Source organism: Gadus chalcogrammus, chromosome 9 (assembly GCF_026213295.1).
Source record: "Gadus chalcogrammus isolate NIFS_2021 chromosome 9, NIFS_Gcha_1.0, whole genome shotgun sequence".
Classification (NCBI taxonomy): Eukaryota; Metazoa; Chordata; class Actinopteri; order Gadiformes; family Gadidae; genus Gadus; species Gadus chalcogrammus.
The window spans coordinates 16,883,247-16,907,337 of NC_079420.1; the positions used below are offsets into that span (position 1 = coordinate 16,883,247).

General features: G+C 45.4%; 2 protein-coding genes across 2 annotated transcripts in view; both read left to right on the top strand.

Annotated features, from left to right (window-relative positions):
• znf423 (zinc finger protein 423) overlaps positions 1-887 on the top strand; it is a 157,846-nt gene extending 156,959 nt beyond the window's left edge. Inside the window, exon 24 of the mRNA XM_056598080.1 lies at positions 802-887. The gene's annotated coding sequence lies outside the window, so the exon portion shown is untranslated. The remainder of the gene's footprint in view (positions 1-801) is intronic.
• Positions 888-2,618: 1,731 nt separating this feature from the next.
• si:ch211-212o1.2 (uncharacterized protein LOC492735 homolog) lies at positions 2,619-23,969 on the top strand. The gene is made up of 6 exons (XM_056598852.1): positions 2,619-2,839; positions 11,904-11,995; positions 15,295-15,304; positions 16,310-16,453; positions 18,224-18,436; positions 23,823-23,969. Exons 1-6 carry the CDS (start codon positions 2,680-2,682, stop codon positions 23,942-23,944), a joined length of 741 nt encoding a protein of 246 aa, XP_056454827.1. The 5' UTR covers positions 2,619-2,679; the 3' UTR covers positions 23,945-23,969.
• The last annotated feature ends 122 nt before the right edge of the window (positions 23,970-24,091 follow it).

A 24,091-nucleotide genomic window follows, 5' to 3' on the forward strand; every position in this document is an offset into this window, starting at 1 on the left:
TATCCTTCAATCGAATTTGCTTAATATCAGGAAGAACCACAAAAGAAAAACAATGAAAGGAGACTGAAAAGTGCAACATTGCCAACTATTTTCTGAACCCTGGCACCTACATTAATTCACATTAGTCCATGACATGATGAAGTGTTTGGCTTAATATCCAAATGGATGCTAACGAGTTGTCCAGCTGTAAAACTTTTCTTCCACCTCTGACTGAGTCAAATGGACCTTACAAGCGTTCCACTGCGACCATTAGATCACTTTTAAGCAACACTGCTTAGATCCTCCTAACCTCACAGTATACCATCAGATGTACACTCTCTCCCGCCCCTTCCTTCCCCATTGTTCTCTCTGTCTCTCTGTCTCTCTCTCTCTCTCTCTCTCTGTCTCTGTCTCTCTGTCTTGTCTTCTCTCTCTCTCTCTCTCTCTCTCTGTCTCTGTATCTCTGTCTCTCTGTCTTCTCTCTCTCTCTCTCTCTCTCTCTCTCTCTCTCTCTCTCTCTCTCTCTCTCTCTCTCTCTCTGTCTCTCTGTCTCTCTGTCTCCCTCTCTCCCTCTCCCCCTCGTATAAGAGACAGGGCTCGTTACCTGTCTCTTGATGGCCGGTGTGTCGTATCGCCATGATTTGCACTTCCGGCTGGGGGGGGAGGGGGGTGAGGATAGCGCGAGGGGGGGGTGCTGGGGGTTGGCGGCAGCAGCAGTAGGGTGGCGGCGAGAGGAGAGTAGCATGCGCACAAAGCCCATTATTTCTCCCATCATGTGTCCTCACTATTTCCTCTCTTCTCCTTGTGCTTCCCTCTCTCCAGAACCACACGCTGAGTCAGCATGCGCAGTGAGCCTCCTCGCCCGGCTGGATACCCGGGCCCACCTCCACACCCCATCGCCCCCCCCCCCCCCCCCCAACCCGACCCAGAGACGGTGGAGGGTTGGAGGGGTGGGGCGGGAGGGAGGGGGGTGCGATCTCCACATCGCAGCCAATCAAAGTGTCATTTGCTACTCCCATGTAAAAGTCTAACGATTGTGCCGCTGGGCACGGCTATTAGGAGAGACTGGAGGGGGGGGGGGGGGAATGGGGGGTGGGGGGGGGGGGGATTAATGGGATATACTATTAAAGACCCACACAGAAACATGAACATGAATGAAGGGAGATAGATGAGGAAAAACAAAAAGAGAGGTGGGGGGGAAAGGTATTGTACAAGCAGTATTCTTTATATTTGTCCTTCTACCAAGCAGCCAGCCCCTGGTCGCCCTCCCCACACTCCACCTCTCTCCACCTCACCACACCCACCCTCTCCTCCTTCATATCGGGCTCTTTTTTATAATGAAAACCCCCTGGAAGAAAACAAAAGAAAAAAAAAATATTGTTTTGTGTTGTTTTGTTTTTAAAATTGTAGGAAAATTGTATTAAAAAATGACAGGTGCCAATTTCTATTTTCTGTTTTTTTTTTTGTCATATGCGCTTATTTTTCCTTCTTATTTTCATTGTTGGATCTTTCATTTATCACTGTAAGTAGGTACTTGTGCCGTGTTGTGATTGTTTACCAGTCCAGTTTTTGTCCCCTTCCCACAAACCTCTCCTTTTTATGATTGTTAAATATATATTTTTTCCTTTTTGTAATTACTATGGAAAAATACATCAAACTAAATAAAGTCCAGAAAAACATACTTATTCTTGATTTGTTTTGTTTTATTCCAAAAAAAAAGAAAAGAAAAGAATAAATTAAACATAAAATTTTGCGTTCCTGGTTAATATCTGATTTATAAATGTGTTTTAACCAGATTGCAAAAACAAGTTGAATTTAAAAAAAAAGAACACCAATGAACAATAAAGACGATGTCTGGTATGTTTTATTTCAGTTGGGCATTTTTGGTCTGCCTAAAGATGGCATGATGTGCCATCAAATATATCACTTTTTGTTAAAATGTGCCTTATTTCTATATTGTTATCAAATATTTTCAGAAAAACAATTGAAACGTGCTTGTAATGAAATTGCTTGCTTGGCTTAGGTTTTCATAGATCTGTAACCAGTCGATTCAATATAATTTATAGGCCTACAGATAACAAAAATATGAAATTATGGCATTTAGTTTCTTATGTATTTAAAAAAAAAAATGGCAGCACTCAGGGACAGGTTCATGCTTGTAATCAATTAGAATTTTGATTTGTAGTTGCAAAGTTAAATTAGCCTAGATTAATTAATTAAACCAATATTTAAACGAACGCACAGTTCAAAATGGGTCCTGTGGATGATCATCAATAAGCCTCATTAGTTGAAAGACTAACATAAAAAAGACATGAACAAGGAATCAAAGTAAATCTGATATTCAACTGATCCACCATAAAAGCGAATGTATTAATGTGATTCTAACCTCTAGGGTTAGGGTTAAACTAACTAGTTTGTCTTGCCGATCAAAAAAATCATCCACATCCGTATTCGAATCGGCTAAATATAAATATTTTGTGTAACTACGCAATAGGGATAAATCATATACCAATAAAGTGCATTGAACTGCATGCACTGCGAATAGGTTTGTGTCAAATGCATTGTATTTCCGGGTGTTACAGGGTTGCTCACGTGAGCTGCCCGCCCACTTGCGCGCATACCGGGTCGCATCCCTCGGAACCTATACTCACCTGAACCAACCGAACCAGGAAGGGGTAGCAGGGGTTTGCTAGCAGGAGTATGAAGGCGAGACTTCTCTTGGAGACTGAGATCCAGCATCGGTCCATGGCGGAGGAGGATCCGAACGGGAATGAGCACAGGTCGGCTGCTCGCAGCACAGCTCCCCGCTGTGGGCCGCAGCACGCTGGTGCCCTGCAGCTAGCCAGACTTCACTCTCCAGGTAAAAGGTGCCTCCGTAATGTCATCTTTTCTTTCTTGCAAATGTAGCTGAAGAACGAGTAGTATGACTTCTTGCAGGCCTAAATACAAGCTACAGAAGAACAACCATAAAGTTAGTTTTAAGGTCTTATATTTTGCTTTTGGTGACAGGCAATCATGTCACCACAGACACACGCACGCACACACACACACACACACACACACACACACACACACACACACACACACACACACACACACACACACACACACACACACACACACACACACACACACACACACACACACACACACGTGCACGCGCACACGCACACGCGCCTTCTAACTTTTCCAAGAACTTTTTGCGTTCAGTTGAAAAATGGGAATGGAACCCTAAACATTGACGTTGCTTAGAACTGCAAACCATACAAGTACAACTCCTCACAGCTTCAGTCCCAACCTCTTTTCTCTTAGCTTGTCAAGTCAAGTAGTTTCTCAATTTGCGGTCGATAATAAATGTGAGCATGGCCATTAGAATACATTTTTTACCAAGCAACATGCACTTTTTATCACACCTAGATACTTGTGGTTGCGGCTTCTTTAATGTAGAGCACTCTAATAATACCAGGGGTATTAGTTTAAGGTTTATGATCTAGTTTTAAATTGAGATTAACTTTTAATCCAAAGACATTTTCCCTGATGAAACACACAAACCGTTGAAGGAAAAGTCTGTCGAGAGTTGAAGAAAAAGTTTGTTTAAAAAAAATTCTCAATGCAACCTATCATCAATCTCTCCCCGAAGTCCTGTCAGTCTTTTGTGGTTGTCAACAATAACACAATTGAATAAAGGCAGATGCCTCCAATGCAGTCCAATGGGAAAACATCTCTAGTTCCAGTCTGCATACGTGGGCGTAGCCCCTCTATGAAGGCCAGAGGACTGAGTCACACTTGGTTCTGTTAAGGCAGCCGGTAGCTTTGCACAACGTGTTGACGTGTGAGTTAATATAAATAATTTTCCCAGTTTCTCTCTCTTTCCCAATCGGTCTCTCAAGATTCATTCGTTGACCACTTTTATTTATTTCAGCACCCTGCAGCTGTCTTCCTTGTGTCCTGGCCATTTGGACCGACAAACATGCATACGTGTTGAACACTAACCTAGAAACGGATAGTCCAGCGGTTAGGACGTTGGATTCAGCCTCTCATTCTTTATCAACATGGCTTACCGGTACCTGCTCCTTCATGACCTGACCTCACTATTTTAAGTCGCTTTGGATAAAATCGACAACTTAGTGACTGAATTATAGTATTACATAATAAATATACCATAATTACACACTAGTGGCTAATACCACCAGTGTTTGGTGTGATCATTATTTCAGTATCTTTTTGTAAAATAGTGTTTATATATAATACTAATGCAGATATAAAGTTGACTAGTTTGAGAAATAACAGGTTAAGGTTACTGTGTTTTTACTGAATTGTTAACACTGAGCTCTCAGTGTATTATGGATACAAGGTGTGTGGGTGTTTTGTGGCAATCTTCGAGGCCATGTCTGTAAGCAGTCATCTGATCGGTACTCATCAGTGTCGATATATATATGTGTGTGTGTGTGTGTGTGTGTGTGTGTGTGTGTGTGTGTGTGTGTGTGTGTGTGTGTGTGTGTGTGTGTGTGTGTGTGTGTGTGTGTGTGTGTGTGTGTGTGTGTGTGTGTGTGTGTGTGTGTTTGCGTGTGTGTGACATATATATATATATATATATATATATTTGTGTGTGTGTGTGTGCATTTGTTTGTGTGTGTGTGTGTGTGCTGTCTGCCTTTTGTGTGGGTATGTCATTACTGAATCTCACTGCCACATCCGTGCCTTTGTTGCTGGGTAACCTACAGGGTAATGGGTTTATTAAGTTTGTCCAGCAGGATTTTGTGTGTGTGTGGTGTTATGGGCTTTTTGCCTGGATGCAAGTTTATGTATAGAAAAGAGTGTGTGTGTGCATGCACGTGCATCTGTGTGTGTGTCCCAGGTTGCATTGTCCACCGAGATCAGATGAAAAGAATTGAGGCCCGTGACTGATCCAGTCCTCCTGAACGAGGGAATTCAACCTCCCCAAACCTCTCTCTTGTTCCCTCTTCCTCTACACGACTCCCTTCCCCTCTCTCTCCCTCTCCCTCGCTCTCTCTCACTCCCTCCATCCCCTCTTACCAATTCCCATACTCTCTCTGAACATGTGACCCACTTTTACCCCATCCCCACAGCTTCTGTGCTCTCTCTCTCTCTCTCTCTCTCTCTCTCTCTCTCTCTCTCTCTCTCTCTCTCTCTCTCTCTCTCTCTCTCTCTCTCTCTCTCTCTCTCTCTCTCTCTCTCTCTCTCTCTCTCTCTCTCTCTCTCTCTCTCTCTCTCTCTCTCTCTCTCTCTCCCCCCTCTCTCCCTCCCCAGGTTCAATCTGAAGGGAGTCTACTGAGAGCAAACCATGGGGAGCGAGTGAGAGACAGAAAAAAGAGAGAGAGAGACTGAGTGAGGGGAAGAGTAAATCGTAGGCAGGGCATAAACAACATTTAGAAAAAGGAGGCGGAAACCAACTAATGTGAGCAATATTTTCTCAAACCGCACATCAGTGGTTTGGATAATTAAACAACATTCATCAGCGTCATCGCAACCCACGATATACAAGACTGTCGATGGATAACACTTCATAATATGGTGCCATAATGAATAGCAAACTAGTCATTACCTAACCCTTTGTTAATATTTGTTAATTGTTCCTAAAATATAAATTTGGCACACGTTAATAGTTTTTTTTCACTGACCACAGAGTACTGCTGCTCAGGGTTAGAGTTAGGGCCGTGTGAAAGGGTTAGGGTTAGTGTTAGGGCCTTGTGTTAGGGTTAGGGCCGTGTGTTAGGGTTAGGGTCGTGTGTTAGGGTTAGTGTTAGGGCCGTGTGTTAGGGTTAGGGCCGTGTGTTAGGGTTAGGGTCGTGTGTTAGGGTTAGGGTTGTGTGTTAGGGTTAGGGCCGTGTGTTAGGGTTAGGGTCGTGTGTTAGGGTTAGGGTCGTGTGTTAGGGATAGGGCCGTGTGTTAGGGTTAGGGTTAGGGTCGTGTGTTAGGGTTAGGGTCGTGTGTTAGGGTTAGGGTCGTGTGTTAGGGTTAGGGTCGTGTGTTAGGGTTGGGTTAGGGTTATGCAAACAACTAATATTTAATTAATGATGAAACAACTATTAACTTGTGCCAAATAGATATTTTAGGAACAATTAACAAATATTAACATAGGGTTAGGTAATGACTAGTTGGCTATTTATTATGGCACCTTATTATAAAGTGTTACCGGTTGATGGATGGATGATGTTAGATCCATCTCTTGCTTATGAAAAAAAATGATATTAGATAAGCCTGGATGATGAGATGATTAAGTTTCTCCTTCTGACCTCGATGTCCTAGCATTGTCAGACTTGTTGACAGTTTGTTGCTGGTAGGTCCAGTACTGACTATCTATCTGGTTGTCTATAGTTTAATGAACGGTTAACTAAATTAGGGGAACCGGGCAGTATAACGAGGTACAACAAACAGAATACTTGTGGATGTCCCTCAGGACATGGTGTTTACTCAGGCCATTGTTGGTCTGACATGGCTGCCTCTGCCTCCATTGTGTTCACCAATCCTCTCTGACAATATCATCCCATTTCATCATCATACTGCTTTTAAAACTCATATTTCAAAAATGTTATTAGTTTGTTCTATCAAATTATTGAACAATATAAATGGTACACGCAAACCTCGAAAACTGGTTACGTAAAGTTTGTGCTTTGTTTGTTAACCGAGCTTCGCCTTCATTTTGAATGATGATTAACTTTATCAGACTCAGGGTCCAGCTAGAACCGGGGGGCCAAACAATGCACCACCCTTCAAAGACTTTTCATTGCATGAGGTTTGCATTGTTGACATGCGGGACAGTTTTGGACTATGGATTTTGGGTCATTAAGCATAACCGCCATTTTGCCTCTACTCATGAAAAATAAAAAAAGAGACAGGAGAGGTTTAGTGTCTCTTCTAGTTATCTCTCTCTCCCTCTCCCCTCTATCTCTCCTATCCCCAATTCTCTCTCTCTCTCTCTCTCTCTCTCTCTCTCTCTCTCTCTCTCTCTCTCTCTCTCTCTCTCTCTCTCTCTCTCTCTCTCTCTCTCTCTCTCCCCCTGGGTCTCTATTAGTATTCTGGACGTGTTCCCCGCCCGCCGCTGCCTGCTGCCCGCCACTCACTCCCCAGACAGAGAATCAGCCGGCGTTGATTAATTTCAGCCTATTAGCACCCCTCGTTTCCCTCCCCGGACTCCGCCCATGTTAAATCCCTGTGCACAGACATGTGCGTGCTCCCGGGCTGCCGTGTGTGTGTGCGTTGGGGGGGGATGTGACTGGCTGAGTGATGGCAGAGGGGTTGCCAGGGATCATTGTGGGGACGATATTAATGAGTGCACAGAACTCCTCGTAAGTGCCGAAATGTGCACACAAGATGGGTGTGAGCACAGGAGTGTGCGTGCGTGTATGTGAATGTGAGGCTGTTGGTGTGTGACTGTGTGAAGCTGGTGTGTGAGTCTGAAGCTGTTTGTGTGTGCGAATGTGTTGCCGTGTGTGTATTATTGTTATTATTGCTCATGTCTTCCATCTTTGCAAATCCTATGGTGTTTGTGGGTGTGGGTGGTTATAGCTATGTTTGTTTTTATAGGATTAAATGGTCTTTGTTAGCAGTGATCTGGGTCTCATAGTGTTCCATGTGTTTGTGGTCATTGTGGACTGCAGCAGTGTCTGCAGTGCAATGTTGAAGTGTCATATTTCGTTTCCTTTGTCTAACAAAGTGCACAGGCTATTGTACGATGTATGATGTATGTACAACACTGTGTGTGTGTGTGTGCGTGCGTGCGTGCGTGCGTGCGGGTGTGTGTGTGTGGGAGCGAGGGATAGATGCAGCAATGCCATGGCCTGAGGGAGCATGGGCTTGCTGTGCGTGTGTGTGTGTGTGTGCTCTGCGGAGGCCTGTCCTAGTTTCTTTGCCTTCACCAGGGAGCTGGAGGATCCTAGGACTGACGCACATCACCTGACAGCCGCCCCACTGCTCCACAGCTCTGCACTGTGTGTGTGTGTGTTTATGTGTGTGTGTGTGTGTGTGTGGGGGGGGGGGGGTTATGTGTTTGTGTGTGTGTGTGTGTGTGTGTGTGTGTGTGTGTGTGTGTGTGCAGGCATTTGAGCATGTCCAAGAAGAGCAATGTGTGGGAATTAGTGTCAAGACATCTATTAGTCTGTGTGTGTGTGTGTGTGTGTGTGTGTGTTTGTGTGTGTGTGTGTGTGTGTGTGTGTGTGTGTGTGTGTGTGTGTGTGTGTGTGTGTGTGTGTGTGTGTGTGTGTGTGTGTGTGTGTGTGTGTGTGTGTGTGTGTGTGTGTGTGTGTGTGTGTGTGTGTCAGTGTTTGTGTACCACTTTGTTTATAATTGTGTAGTGCGCTTACATACTTATCAATGAAGGAGTGTGTTGTCGTGTTACTGTGTATGATTCTTTTTTTGTGTACTATTCCCATAAGTTTGTTTTTTGTGTGTGTGTGTGTGTGTGTGTGTGTGTGTGTGTGTGTGTGTGTGTGTGTGTGTGTGTGTGTGTGTGTGTGTGTGTGTGTGTGTGTGTGTGTGCGTGTGCGCGCGCGCCTTGGGGCATGGTGGAGAAAATGGTGTCACAGAAGTCTGAAACGAACTGTGCTCTACTTAAGCTAAACTATGGGCTGAGGCTATGTGCAGTAAACATACGATCCCATCACAAATTGGCTCAGGCTATGTGAAGTACATGCATATTATATAATGGGCTCAGGCTATGTGAAGTACATGCATATTATATTATGGGCTGAGGCTATGTGAAGTAATCACTTGATCTAAGTGTGATCACAGCAGCCATTGAGGACTAAGTCATCCTTGTCTCACAAATTACACTTGAGATGGTAAACTTCACAATGTGTTTGTATAGGCTTCATCACCGCATAGACAGTCCACTGTAGAAACATACAAAACTCCTCATCCAATGAAAGTTTCATTCACCTGTGCAAATAGTTTTCTTCTGTAGAATGTATCAAACCGCCGCCCCTCTGAGGTTTCCGAGCCATCATCCAACCCTAATGGGATGGTAGTTGATAAGGTGTGGGTGGGTGGTGGTTGTGTGGTCCTCCAAGTTCAAAAGCAGGTGAAGGGTCAATTTCTTTGTCAGGGAATAGAATATATCACTACTATCTCAAATCACCCATGAATGCTTGAATCTCCTTGCCTTAGTAAGGCGAGACGTATTCATATACACACCTGGTCTTTACCTTAAGGAGACACACACACACACACACACACACACACACACACACACACACACACACACACACACACACACACACACACACACACACACACACACACACACACACACACACACACACACACACACACACACACACACACACACACATTCTGCTCTGGCAGGTACTAGGTGCTTTATTTAAATAGATTTTTCATGAATATCTCATAGGCTACTAAATGCAGAGTGTGATCCATTTGAAACCTGAGACATTAAAGTTTCACAAAACTCCTTACCAACTGACAGAGATAGGGAGTAAGAGAGACTAACCGGATGCAGGGATAGGCAGAAACACATCAGAGAGGGACTTTTTTAAGCAGATCCTGATTAAGGCCTATGTGAAGGTGCAAATCACCATGGCAACGGCGTCCACCAAGTCACATGGGCCCTTTGAGGTGTAGGGGTACCAAAAGTTTTTTTTTTAAATTTTGTTACTTCTGGCTGAGTTTGTGTTTGCTGTTTAAAGCCAATCGCATACCTATCTATCCCAGCCCCAGAAACATGATTGGTCGTAACAAATATGCGGTGGAAGAAAGTGGAACGCCTTGTTGCCCCAGAGTTGAAACCATTTGCATCAATCTTTAGATTATTAGTCTGTATTATTATTGTGAGACTACAACAGCATATGTGGCCCGACTCTCGTTCTCTCATTCAGTTCATTCTTTATATGCTTCCATGTCCTTTCCCCTCTTATATCACCCCTCCCTCTTTGGTTTTTTGGGGGTCTTTTGTTAATACAGCTGATGAAGAGTTTTCACCATGTCCCTTTCGGGTCTCACCTTCTGCTATGAATAGTGTATGTATATGTGATGAGGGTGGGTGTTGGGGGGGGGGGGGGGGGGACTCTGAAAGTATGCCCCCACACACACAACGCAGAGACAGCATTGGCAATTCACTTATTGAGAGGTCATGACCTCAGGACCCCGAGATAACGTCCCTCCTCAATTGACTGATTACATATTAACACTCTGACCCCCCCCCCTCCCTTACACACACTCACTCACTATTAATACAAAATATATAGTGTACGCTCGGTTGGCTCTGACCTTTGGTTGCATGGGGGCCTGTTCTCCTGGACCTCCCCCAGTTCATTAATAGGGGACAGATCCCACCCCCCTCACCAACAGCCGACCTACCACCTCCTCCTTCCTCATTCTCCTGTCAACAACTCTCTCTGAACCGTTCTGTACTGGGTGTTCATATTGTTTCTATCTGCCATCCTCGGTCTCCTTGTCAAAGTCAAGGCAGATGTCTGTCTGTTGGTCTTCTCTCTTCTTTCTTGCCTTCTTTCTTTTCTCTGAGTTAGGTCTGGGACTAATAAAACAGTGCTCCACGGAGAAAAACATTTATATTTTCATGGTGAAAGAATTTATGTATATTAATTTCTTTATTGTAGGAAATAAGTTGATACAACTTATTTATAAACTAAAATTCAATACACTACTAACTTCATTATTGGCTATACATACACTAATCAAATCTTGTCATGCAATGACACAATATATTAATTGTTGTTGTATTGAACTGCAATATTTACTGTTTTTCCATTTTCAATTCTGATCAATAAATATTACGACACACACACTGCATCATATGACCAATTCACGCCACAGCCCTATGGATACAACCACAGCTTCTCTAAGTGTGTTTATGTATGTATGTTTGTGTGTGTGTGTGTGGGTGTGTGTGTGTGTGTCTGTGTGTGTGTGTCTGTCTGTGTCTGTGTCTGTGTGCTTGCGTGTGTGCGTGCGTGCGTGTGTGTGTATGTGTGGGGCTGCGGGAGTGTCTCAGCGTGTCGCGGTGCTTCTCCGCCGTCAGTCCGTCCCTCCTCACCACCTCACACCCATCCAGCATCTTAAATGAACCCTCTGTTTTTCAGATTTCATTAATGTTTGCCATTAACTTATCTATTATCTTCATCATATATGATATTGTGTACCACTGCGCTAGTGAATTCGATGTTAAGAATACATCCCATAGTGCCGTCCCCTTGTGTTGTCTTGATGGTACCTGGGACCAGAACATCTACATCAAAGAATTTATATTTGTTATGAAAATATTAATGAACATCTGACACGGTCATGATGACCTTAGATATTCTAGTGCGGTGCCCGTTCAAAGATTGCCTGTGGGGGAACGGGCCCATTGCCTGGCGCCTCGTATTGGGTTCTTCCAGCTTCCTCAGAAGCCGTTCATCCAAACAACTTCACGCCCGCCACGGCCCTTCCTCTGGTCTACCCACCCAACGGCGGTGCCTGTTGGGGTGCCTGTTGGGGTGCCTGTTGGGGTGCCTGTTGGGGTGCCTGTTGGGGTGCCTCAGGTTTCCTGAGAAGCGCTAATCCAAATACCTCCCAACTGCCCTTACTTGGGTTCCCGTACGCCCGCCAAGTGTGCAGACGATTGAATGAACAGTTGTCAAGTAACCGAAGGACATGCAGGCACAGAGTCTCCTCTAATTATGGTTAGAGCAGCCATGATATAACGGGAGTATATTCAGCATCCAAGCACAGCGGGTACCTAGCAATACACGTCCAGTGTGAGGTAGATCAGATGAAGGGCTCCGGAGATATGCGAAGGACACACACACACGCACACGCACACGCACACACCGATTTGCTGCTTTATAGGTAGATAAACTATAGATGCATGGAGATTAACTTACCAAAGGAAAAAAGTAGGGCTTCCAAGTTTTCTTTATCAATGTTATCCCTCATCCTCTCATCAGTCCTGGGAATCGTGACGGCCAACTTTGCGTCTGGGCTGATACACTTGGGGGCTGACACCTGGGGGCCTGTGGACATCCCTGTAATTGGCAAGGTAAGCGCGCACACACACACACACACACACACACACACACACACACACACACACACACACACACACACACACACACACACACACACACACACACACACACACACACACACACACACACACACACACACACACACACACACACACTGCTCTTTGAATTACCATTGCTTCTCCAGTGATGCCACCCACACTATTTAGCCGCCGCCCAATGGTGGAGCTAAATGTCAAACACTCCCAAAGGACTATGTCTTGCACCTGTCCCTGTCCACACACACACACACACAAGTACACACACACACACGCACGCACGCACGCACGCACGCACGCACGCACGCACGCGCGCACGCGCGCACGCGCACGCAGACACACACACCACATATGTTAGCAGTAACTTTCTTAAATATCAGTGTTTAAGGCCAAGCAAACAAAAATAAAAAAGAGGAATTTCAAGTGGATGCTCTAAGATACATTTTCACATATGCCCGTACGTAAACTCAACTCTTGGAGGGTCCTAGAAATAAAGGGCACCTTGATGCACACTGAATTACACAACAGTCCTCCAATTAGAGGAAAGGTTAGCCTCGTTTCAGCCAATTAAATTTAGTGCTCAGGTGCCATATGCAGATTGTTTTAGTGTGAACTTTGTGTTGATTAATTGGATGGGAGAGCAGTATGTAAGGTGGTGCCTGTACTTTGTGTTATTGTGTGTGTGTGTGTGTGTGTGTGTGTGTGTGTGTGTGTGTGTATTGAAATCATTCAATTATTTGTGTGACCTCAAACACCTGCAACTCAATGAAGAAATAACGGTATGCATACATTACAATATCATTCATTATTTGTAGAATAGCCAGACAAGGGTGTCTGTTGTGCATGTTGAAATCCCAAGTTCCTGTAATTAGAGATCACTGTTAATAATGGATGGCCCCATTGAAATTCATTCATGTCCCCCCCTCCCCCTTAGAGAGTGGGGGCTATGTACTCTCCCTCAACCGTGAACAGTACTTTGCTGCTATCTCTTTGTGTTTTAATATCCCATAATGATGTCTCGATGTAATTCCCTTCATGTTATTAACAGTCACATTTTGCTGCCTTATCGTGAGACATAGTGTGTTTGTGTGTCTGTGTGTGTGTGTGTGTGTGCGTGCCTATACCTGCATGCATGAGCGCATGCTTGTACACGTGGGTGCCTCGTGATTGAATGTCTACTTCTGTCTTTCCTTCTCTCGTTATATGTTTATTTATTTTGGGGTTTTGACGGTATGCTGCTGTGTTTATTGGTGCTGTTAGCGAGACCAAAGGCACAGCAGTGGCCGTCTATTTGCATGGCGGCCGGGCCCCGTAGGAGGCCTCTAATAGAGGTCTTCGCTGGAGGAGGAGAACCAACCATCAGCAAAAAGAGAGGGCCCACACCAGGCCGCCTCCAAAATAAGAGCGTGTGCGTGTGTGTGTCTGTGTGTGTGTTTGTGTCTGTGTGTTTGTGTGTGTGTGTGTTTAGGTGATTGTGTGCCTGCGTTTCAAGGCTGGCGCTGGATGTCAATTTGAATATCAAAGTAGACTGGGTCCGTGGACACCTGAGGTTGGACCACTGTGCCCTAGATACAAGGGACCCAACATCACAACATCACTGTGTCTTTTTGTCATTTCTATGTATTTGTGTGTGGCTTTGAGCACATACTGACTTGGTGGAAACACACTGGTGTGCTTTGTGAATGTGTCTTTTCAGCTTTTTTATTTTTGTTCTTTCTTTTGTAAACTATAAACGCTGTCTCCAGTATTGATAGTTTGGCATCTATATAATCACTGCAGTATTAAAGGCACCCAGTGCAACTTTCGAGGCTTAAAAATCAACATTCAATTTCTAGTCTTTTTTACACGTAGTAAGTTTCAATAACTCCATACCATTACATACCGACATTCAAGCAGCAAAGATGAGACGTCGTTGTGTGGTGAGAACTGATAGAAAATCGATAACAACAACAATGCCGCCATTTTCTTTATTTTTTGTAACCTACAATAAATAAAGCAGGCTTCCAGTCAATGGAAAAATGGCTTCTCCCCACCGGCGTTTGTTGTTGTTTACGATTTTCTATCAGTTCTCACCACACAGCGACGTCTCATCTTTGCTCCTTGAATGTCGATATGTAATGGTATGGAGTTATTGAAACTTACTACGTGTAAAAAAGACTAGAAATTGAATGTTTATTTTTCATTGAATGTTTACATAAAGTTGCACTGGGTGCCTTTAAAGCGCAACCATTTTGGATGGGATTATAACACCATAATTTCTGCCACAGCTAGGGAATTTAAAGTCCAAGTGTGTACATGTCAGGTTGAGAAGTGCTACGCACCTTGGGCAAGGCAGTAAGCTTCCTTTCTTAAATACTACTTTAATGCTTTTCGGTTGACCAACCCTTCAACCAGTGTGATTATGGTGACACTAGTCGCTCACTCTTAATTAATTAAAGTGCGTGTGCGTGTGTATGCGCGCGCGGGCGTGAGTTTTGCATGTGTGTGTGTGTGCAGTGGTGTGGCGGGTGGGGAGAAGAAAGGCCAAGTGAGAGAGGGTGTGGGGGCCGTGGCTAGGGGTCGGGGGCCGGTCTGTGATTAGCGATGGCGGTGGATTAGAGGTGGGCTGGTAGTAAACGGTGTGGGATTAGAAGAGCTCTTCCCCCCCGCCTCCGCCGGGACGGCACCCAGCGGTAGGCCCCGGCTCGGCACAACCTCTGTCTCTCAGTCCCGCTTTCATCCACCTGAGTAGGGTGGGGGAAGGTGGGAGGGCAGGAGATGGAAGGAAGAGATGGAGGAAAGGAGGGGAAATAAGGAGGAGTTTGTGTGTGTGTGTGGGTTGAGGAGGAGGAGGAGGAGGGTTAGCAGGGAGAGGAGATGGCAGGAGGACCAAAGGTGGGCCTGGATAATTGTGAACATATCAGTAGATAAGTCGCCTCTGGTCCCCGCTGCGCCTAGCAATGGCCGGACGCAGATGGACACGCGTGATTGGCTCAGGGCCCTGCGACACACCGATAATGACCTTTCACGCAGATGCAGAGAGGCTTGCACGCACAAACACGCACATGTGCACATAGATGGATACAAAAAATGCACACTATGGTAATGAACATGCAGACTGTCTCCGTTCTCGCCTTTCAGCCAGCAGGAAATAAATTATCTTTATTCTGTACCTTTTGTGTGTATGTGTGTGTGTGTGTGTGTGTGTGTGTGTGTATGTGTCTTCATGCTTAGAAGATTCTGTCTTTCATTTGAGACCCCTGTGTTCTCTCAGACAGGTGTCTGCCTCTGCGCAGCACAGGTGGTGTGGGCGTGCACGTTTGCAACTGCGTGTGCACACTGTGAAGCTCCTGCTTTTGCAGTTTGCGTGCGGTGTCTTTGGGTCATCTGTGGTTTGGTCTGTGTGTGTGTGTGTGTGTTTGTGTGTGTGTTTGTGTCTGTGTCTGTGTCTGTATGTGTGTTCTACAGCCCACTGCTGTTTTGTGGGTTATTAGGATGCTGGATAAGCGCTTTGGGGCAGAACGTGTGTTTGTGTGTGTGTGTGTGTGTGTGTGTGTGTGTGTGTGTGTGTGTGTGTGTGAGTGGGGGTGTGGTTAAGTGAAGGTACCCTTTGGGGATGGTGCATTTTCTTACAGGCGTATCGATGTCTGTTCATTAAAAAAACACAAACCACATTTTGTGTGTTTTCTAGTAAATTAAACGGTTGTGTTAGGCAAAGCAAATGAGGGTGTTGAGAGTTTTTGTTCACACTGTGGAAAGCATATAGATTTCACATTCAAGTGCTTATACACTCACAACAATAATAATAATAACAAATAAGTATTCACAGTTACACTGAAAAAATATGAATTGGCTATTCCAAGTTCTGGTACTTTCAAACCTTTTATTTCAGTAGCTCTATTTAGCCTCACCTGACCTGCATAGAAGAAATCCCCATCCACATGCCGAGAACACCAAAACTAGCTAAACTGTACACTGCAAGACCACTGAACCCTCCTCACTTTCAACAGATAACCCCAATGCTACTCAACACATATCCTACTCCCTTTATCGTTCAAGATGTTTGTGTGTTTACATGTTGCTAAACACCAGTATACCAAAAATAATCCCAAAATATTCGCACAATGAAACGCCAGTCAGATCATTTATTTAGTTTATAGGAATTTAACTCCTCGCAGACCCAATTAAAGATATGAAGCCAGCATCTGTCGGTCCTGCCAGGCAGGTAGTTTTACAAAATGTAGACAAAACAGGAGCGTGCTATGTTTCCAGTCTGATAGAGGGACCTCGGTCTTTGCTCTCTGCGGCCAGGCCTTATCCGCCCGTTCAGGGAGCACCACATCGAGCCCTCGGCCACCCCCCGCCACGACTTCATCCAAACCAACGGCGACAACTGTAAGATCCCCACACTGGCCCTGGCTCACATGGCCTCCAAGTTCCTCACCTACACACCGGGTAACACACACACACACACACACACACACACACACACACACACACACACACACACACACACACACACACACACACACACACACACACACACACACACACACACACACACACACACACACACACACACACACACACACACACACACACACACACACACACACACACAACCCCCCCCCCCCCCCCCAAATTAATATCTGAACTGTTGGATTTTAGTGAAAAAAATAGGCCACCTCAATTAATATAAATAATATGTATACAGTGGTATCCATAAGTTGAGGCACCCATTCTTTAGTTGAATAAAAAGAGGAATTAAACTATCTTTTGGAAATTGATCTTAGCATAATTTCATGGGTCCAGGATACTATGCATCCTGATTAAGTTATAGGCCTATTAGCTGGTTTGATTTGCATTAAAAAATCACAAGGCTATCTTACAGCTATTAGGCTAACTGAAAAGAACCATGCCTTCTCTAGGTATGGTAAAGGGTATGTGGTGATGTGGGGTTATTTTATTCCAAGGCCCTAGGTGACTTCATCAGGATGCATAGTATCCTTGATTTTTTATTTCTCTTTTTAGTCAAGATTAGCATGGGTGCCTAAACGTATGCCTACAACTGTACATGGACACATGTAATGGATTCACATCATGCCTGAATTGTTGATGGTTAGTGGTTTGCCATACATAGCCAATGAATTTATCGAATGAGGACAAGAAGTATGTCAGAGCTCCTGACACAATCGTAACTGGACGAGAGGAATAAGGAGCTGAAGGAGAACTGCACAGACACAGACACAGAGTCTCGCAGCTAATCACGATGGAGGGGGCTTTTGAGGTGAGGGTAGGAATGAAATTGGTGAGGGTTGGACGGGGGAGGGTGACATTGCTGAACATACACGCCTGCACTCGCGCACGCCCGTACGGTTACTGGTATGTGGTCTGAGCTTTACCCTTAACCTGATCTTTACCTGGCATGGGCCCCTATAATTGGTCCAATCAGTTTTGGAGGAGGAGCGTTCATTGGTTGTCTGACATTGGGTTGGGGTCAGGGTAGGATGGAAGGTGAAGGATGTAGACGAGAAAGAGCAAACTGATTTCAGATAGAACTGGAGTTCGATTTGAATGATGATACCAAAGTACACAGAAATACACTCCTTCCCAAGCATCCTAATCAATTTCGATGTCACAACATTAATATATGAGTGACAGAGAGAGTGCTACCTGGATAGAGATGGACAACATATTAAAATGGAAGAAGTTCGGGGGAGGTGGAAAGACTTAATATTTAGTCCTGTGTTTGTGTTATTCAGAGAAGGGGGGGCCTGGGAGTACTGAGGGGGCAACTTGACAGTGACACCTGTCATGTTCTTCAACTGCAGAGTCAAGGTCTCTCTCTCTCTTCCTCTCGCTCTGTCTCGCTCCCCCGGCCTCAGCCTTGCTCTCTGAATAGACACGGGGTCTCGTAATGGCTGGTGACATCTACACCTGTCATCTCCCACACAGCGAGGAGTGGTAGAGGAGGGTGGTGGCTGCGCACCTTTGAGCCCTCTCCTCCACCTGTCATGTGTGAGTCTCGCTAGGTTCACCAGGTCACTGCTGAACTCCGGGGTGGGGGGGCTGGGAATGGTTAAAGCCGTGTTCTTGACAAAGCGCCCTGCCAGTGCCTCCGTGTTTCTTTGTATTAAACAGCCTGTCGCTCCCATGCCTGTGACGGAGGGTGATTCAGACATTCACCCGGCCTGGTTTCCTTCTCTCCCTGCCTGCTCCGCTCAGACGCCCTGGCCGCGACCTACCCCTGGGAGTGCTACGTGTTCGCCCTGGCGGTCTTCGTGACGCTGACCAATCGGATCCACAAGTGGAGCCACTCCTACTTCGGCCTCCCTCCATGGGTCGCGCTGCTGCAGGACTGGCCCCTGCTGTCGCCGCGGATACACCACCGCATCCACCACGTCTCGCCGCATGAGACCTACTACCGCGTCACGACAGGTGAGACCTGCTACTGCGTCACGACAGGTGAGACCTGCTACTGCGTCACCACAGGTGAGACCTGGTCACCTGGATCACATCAGTTGTGTTTAAAGGAGGAGTAGGCAATATTGCTGGAAAATAGAAACATTAATTAACAACGTAATTATTTATTACTTTGATTATACATTTCTGTAACTCCAATCTTCTTATTAAATAACTAAATTCTATGAGTGCCTCATGAATGTGTAGTGTTCAAGCCCCCGGCCAAAAAAACACCAATCAGGCTAGTTCGTAGCTACTGATCAGGGAAATGATCCTTAACTTAACCTCAATTTCCTTGTTGCCGGCCTTTCTCTGCCGAACTACACTGATCGGTGCATGCAGGGTTGGACATAATTTGGTGGTGGGGGGGAATTCAATGTTTTACCAATATTTAACAAGTGGACAATAGTTACACAGCTTGGGCACGTGTATGCCCATGATTAGGACACAGAGGTTTATGTGCATGAGTTTATATTGTGACCACCAACCTCCAAAAATGTTTTTCACAACAGGCCGATGTCCTTAAAGTACATGAACAAATACACTGACAGAACTTAAATTTACAAGACATGATCAACATTTAGTTTAGTAATTTAGTTGAATTGACTGAAACACCTCTGCTAAAACATAACCCTAATTTATTTATCAGGGTTTTTTAACAAGTTGAAAAATAGAGGATCTCATTTGAAAGCACTGGAATATCCATGCAGTGCTCAGAAGTATGGTGTTTTTGTATTGTGTGGGGCTTCATTAGCTCAGTTGTGCGTCGAGGCCAGAGTTGTGACTGGGTCATCATTTAACAGCAGCCATCTTAACTCGCCCTGGAGTTCCTGAATCCATCCCAATGACCAGTCTCTGCTGATTTGAACAAAATGGCAGACTTGGCATAATCTTTATTTATTAAAAAAAACTGGATGAGAACGTTTTTATGTGTGCGGCCAGGTGTGTTTAGGTATGCTTGTGCGTGTGCACGGCAGTAAGTGTCTATGGAGACATTAGGCCTGGGTAATGGCTGCACATTGAGTATTCAGCGTGCGTCTGGGTGAGGGAGAGAGAGAGAGAGCACCAGGGATCCCCCTCACCTCACCCTCTTCCCCTACGGAGGCGTGTGTGTGTGTGTGTGTGTGTGTGTGTGTGTGTGTGTGTGTGTGTGTGTGTGTGTGTGTGTGTGTGTGTGTGTGTGTGTGTGTGTGTGTGTGTGTGTGTGTGTGTGTGTGTGTGTGTGTGTGTGTGTGTGTGTGTGAGGCATCCATGTGCATCTGTAAACCCTGGCATTCTTTTCCGCAAACGTGTTTTTTTACTCCCCCCACATTGTGTGTGTGTGTGTGTGTGTGCTCATGCGTGACCGAAGAAGACATTTTGTTTCTATATGTATATCCTTTTTTCTGTGTAGCATGCCTATGTACATACTCTACCGTCACACGCACACGCACACGCACACGCACACGCACACGCACACACACACATGATTGAACCAGTGCAGGGCTGGCTGCAGTGTGGGGGGGGGACTCTGCCACACGGGACCACAGCAAGCCTCCCTCCCCCATCCTCCCCTCCTGCTCTCCCACCCTGCCGGGGCCTGGGACCGTGTCCCACTGGGGGCCCGCCTGGCTGCCTTTGTATTCGCCACCGACTGACAATCCCCATGTATATTTAATGTTAACCTGCTGTCTATTCCAACAAATAGGACTTAACATTCTTGGTTTGTGTGTGTGTGTGTGTGTGTGTGTGTGTGTGTGTGTGTGTGTGTGTGTGTGTGTGTGTGTGTGTGTGTGTGTGTGTGTGTGTGTGTGTGTGTGTGTGTGTGTGTGTGTGTGTGTGTGGGGTAGACAGAAGGTGAAGGGGGAGAAAGGTAGAGGAGGAGGAAGAGGAGGGGAGTATTAGTATGATGAGGAAGAGGAATGGAGGTAGACAAGGGTGAGGAGGTTTAAAGAGGAAGGTAGAGGAAGAAGAGGGGGAGACAGAGAGAGGTGGGCAGAGTAAGGTGAGGAGAGGAAGAGGAGGAGGTGCAGAGACAAAGGTAGAGGATGAGGAGGGGGACCGAGGGAGGAAGAGGAGAGGAGTATGAGGTGGACCAGTGTGAACAGGAGGGGAGAAGAGCAGGGGAAGAGTAGTGGAAGGAGGCAGAGGAGGTGAGAGGAGGGGACTGAAGGGAAGCTGGCAAGAGGAGGGCCGAGCAGGAAGATGGAGGGTGTGTGCCAGAAGGTGGGGGGCCGGACTTGGAGGCCGGCTGCTCCACTGTCCTCCAGCAGGGATTGGGTCGTTGGAGGGACACACACACACACAAACAAACACACACGCACACACACACATGCACCTACACACACACACACACACACACACACACACACACACACACACACACACACACACACACACACACACACACACACACACACACACACACACACACACACACACACACACACACACACACACACACATTAAGATACATATATTAAAAGACACAACCCCTGCAGCTATAGCACACAGCCTATGCAAACACATCCTGGGTAGTCTGTGCTGCTGGTGTATTAGCCGATTGAAGCCTATATACATAGAGAGCATGTTTTGGATGTTTATTATTTGCTTGCACATGTGGCTTGTAGATATGTTGCTGTTTATTTTCAACGTGGGCACATGTTGCGCATTGAGAAATGTGTGTGGTTAAATTAGGCTTGGTCTCATTTATTTCAGTACCAGGCAGTCGTCCGGAGGGTTACCCACACGTGCTGTTTTTACAGCCGCAACACATGTGCGTATCATCGGGTTCACTAGCATGTTCTTGTATGTTCTATGAATCTCCATGTTACATGTGTACACATATATGTACTGGTGTAGGAGACAATAGTCTCCTATGACTCATACATTCATGTAGAGCACCTATAGCATTATGCGTACGCACATTTACATACACTCACAGCTATTATGAGCTCTGCGTTGCAAAACGAGCCCCTGAAGGATTGTGTGTGTGTGTGTGTGTGTGTGTGTGTGTGTGTGTGTGTGTGTGTGTGTGTGTGTGTGTGTGTGTGTGTGTGTGTGTGTGTGTGTGTGTGTGTGTGTGTGTGTGTGTGTGTGTGTGTGTGCGCCACGGTTTTGTGGGTGGGGGTAGATGTGAGTGTGCGTCTCCCATTGCAATTGCCTTCGATACTGCTAGGGCTAAGGATGACTCCTGGGACAGGAAGTTCTCTTTAGGGACCGACGTTAGCTTGTTCATGATGGGGTGAGGAAGGAATGGAGGTGTGTGTGTGTGTGTGTGAATGTGTGTGTGTGCGTGTGCGTGTGTGTGGGGGGGGGGGGGGGGGGGTTATAATGTAGGAAAGCAGTAGAATTTAAAAAAGAAGAGAATGGGGAAAAAGGACTCTGCTGGATAAATTAGTGCAGCACAACTATTGGTGGGAAATGAGAGAAATATGATGCAGCACTGACCGGCTTTTGAGCATCTGGTCTGCACACCACTCAACAGAAAACACATTGTTTTCAGATGTTTCCCCTTTTTGTGTTTTAAAAATTTCTTTATGGAATCTTTGTCTGTGTGTGCAATTTATTTTATATACATTTGTATTCGGCATTAGCAATTTATTATTTTAGATTTTATAAGAAATAAACCTTTATGATACACATATTATGTTGATATGCTCTCATCGTAATCAATCACATATTGTCTTGGATCATTGTTTTCTTCCCTGTATTCATTCTTCTCATCCTGCCTGCTCACCAAATTAGATTCACCCGTGTCATCTTGCCTTCCTCCTTCCCTTAACCCGACCCCTCTTATCCAGTGGTGTATAAAGTACTAGAGAGTCATACTTGAGTAAAAGTTTAGGGGTCTTACTTGAAAGTGATTTTTGTAAAAGTTAAAATCATCCGTGAGGAAATAAGTTGAGTAGAAGTCATAGCTTACCTCAAGTTAAATGTACTTGATTTTACTTCATTTAATTGAGTATCAGAAGTTAAGGGGATACTTCACACATTCAGAACCGGTGTTCTATCATTATAAAATCGCTATTATAATATATAATCGCGCGCCGGTTTGCTCTGTTCGCCTATAGACGCTAACATAGAGTGCATGTGCTGCAGCGAATTTCGGCGATGCCAGTTTCTTCTAGAATAAATGGCTGAATCTGGCGAGGACCAGGCCATGTGTGCAACCTCTCACCCAGGCTTTACACCTCATCTGAACACTTTGTATTGGATACATATTTACGGACCCAGAAAGTGAACTGGAAACGCCAGCCAAAGCCCGCCGGGACGAACAGACGTCTGAGCATAGAGTAAGTGTTTGTTTTTTTACGAACACATTGGCTACAATAGTTTTGAGTCCGTGGGAACGTGACAATGTAGTTATCCGAAAGAAGCTGATCTTATTGGCAGAGCATAGGCTGCGTTAGCTTGAAGTCTGTGTAATGCTGTATAGGCTTCTCAAGGCATAATTTTTATTTTGCTTTGCTAATGTTGTTCTCTTTCTTTCTTACCCAGTATCGGCTTTCTGTGTTGTCCAGGCCATCAGAGCTAATTACCCAGCACAAGATGGGCAGTTCCGTGGCTACCAGGAGACGTATGCTCAAGGAGACATATGTAAATAGTTCATATTTTTTCATGAATAAAACTTCAAATTCATGTTGGTTGTTGTGATTTGTTTACTAACCCAAGTGCTGTTATACTAAAGTAGGCCTACTGTATAAGATAAACACTTATTTCAACTGGGGAGAAAAGGTTGAGTACAAATACTTGATATGCTGAGCTACTGTAATTAGCAAATGTTTTTATGCTGTACAGTAATATACAAATGATTAGTTTGAAAAAACGAGGGCAAAAGTCTAAACTAGTCAACGTAGCTCGCGCTACCACTCACGCTAGTATAATGGGTCCTTCCCCCTCCAAACGGAAACAGGCGGGCGGTGCAGCGGGCGCAATGCACTGTGGGAGTTTGAGGATTTCTTATTTTTGAGCCAGAGAGTCACTTTCTACCTTTTCTCAGGCTAGGATGATCCGATTTCAATTATTTTTGCACATTTATAATACATAGAATTATTTACTTCATATAACCTTTATATCTCCACCGGTGAAGTATCCCTTTAATGTACATATGTAGGTAAAGGCTTGCGGCCACTATGGTCATGGATGCAGTCATCAACTAGCAGCACTACCACTACTGGCTGAGCAGGATGCATCAAACTACTGTTTAGTGCAGATGTAGTGAAGAAAAAAGTGCAATAAAAACCAAAAATAGCAGTATAAGTACTTTACTATACACCACTGCTCATATCGACTCCTCCTCCTCCTCTTCTATCTATCACCTCTGTCTTCTCACCGCTCCGTTCCCACGTCTTACGGGATATTGTGGTGTCTGCTGTCCCAGGCTGGTGTAACTACCCCCTGGGTTGTCTGTCCTTCTGGAGGCGGCCGAAGCGACCGGTCCAGGGGCTGACGGGCCTCCAGCCGCCCTCAGACCACCTGGCCTGGGCTAAGAGGACCAGCTGAAACCAACAGTTTGCCCCCGCACACACACACACAAGCGCGGGCCACGTGCAATGACATACGCGCATGTACGCAAATTGCCATTGCGTCACAAACACAAACCAATGTAGCTGTTATTGAGCAGAAGCCAGTGTTCACCTTTGGGCATGT

Bases quoted from the DNA above. Each gene is read 5' to 3' on its own strand.
- si:ch211-212o1.2 (XM_056598852.1), top strand. From the start codon at position 2,680: ATGAAGGCGAGACTTCTCTTGGAGACTGAGATCCAGCATCGGTCCATG. The intron at 2,840-11,903 runs GTAAAAGGTGCC...TCCTCTCATCAG, and splicing joins AGCCAGACTTCACTCTCCAG to TCCTGGGAATCGTGACGGCC. The intron at 16,454-18,223 runs GTAACACACACA...TGCTCCGCTCAG, and splicing joins GTTCCTCACCTACACACCGG to ACGCCCTGGCCGCGACCTAC.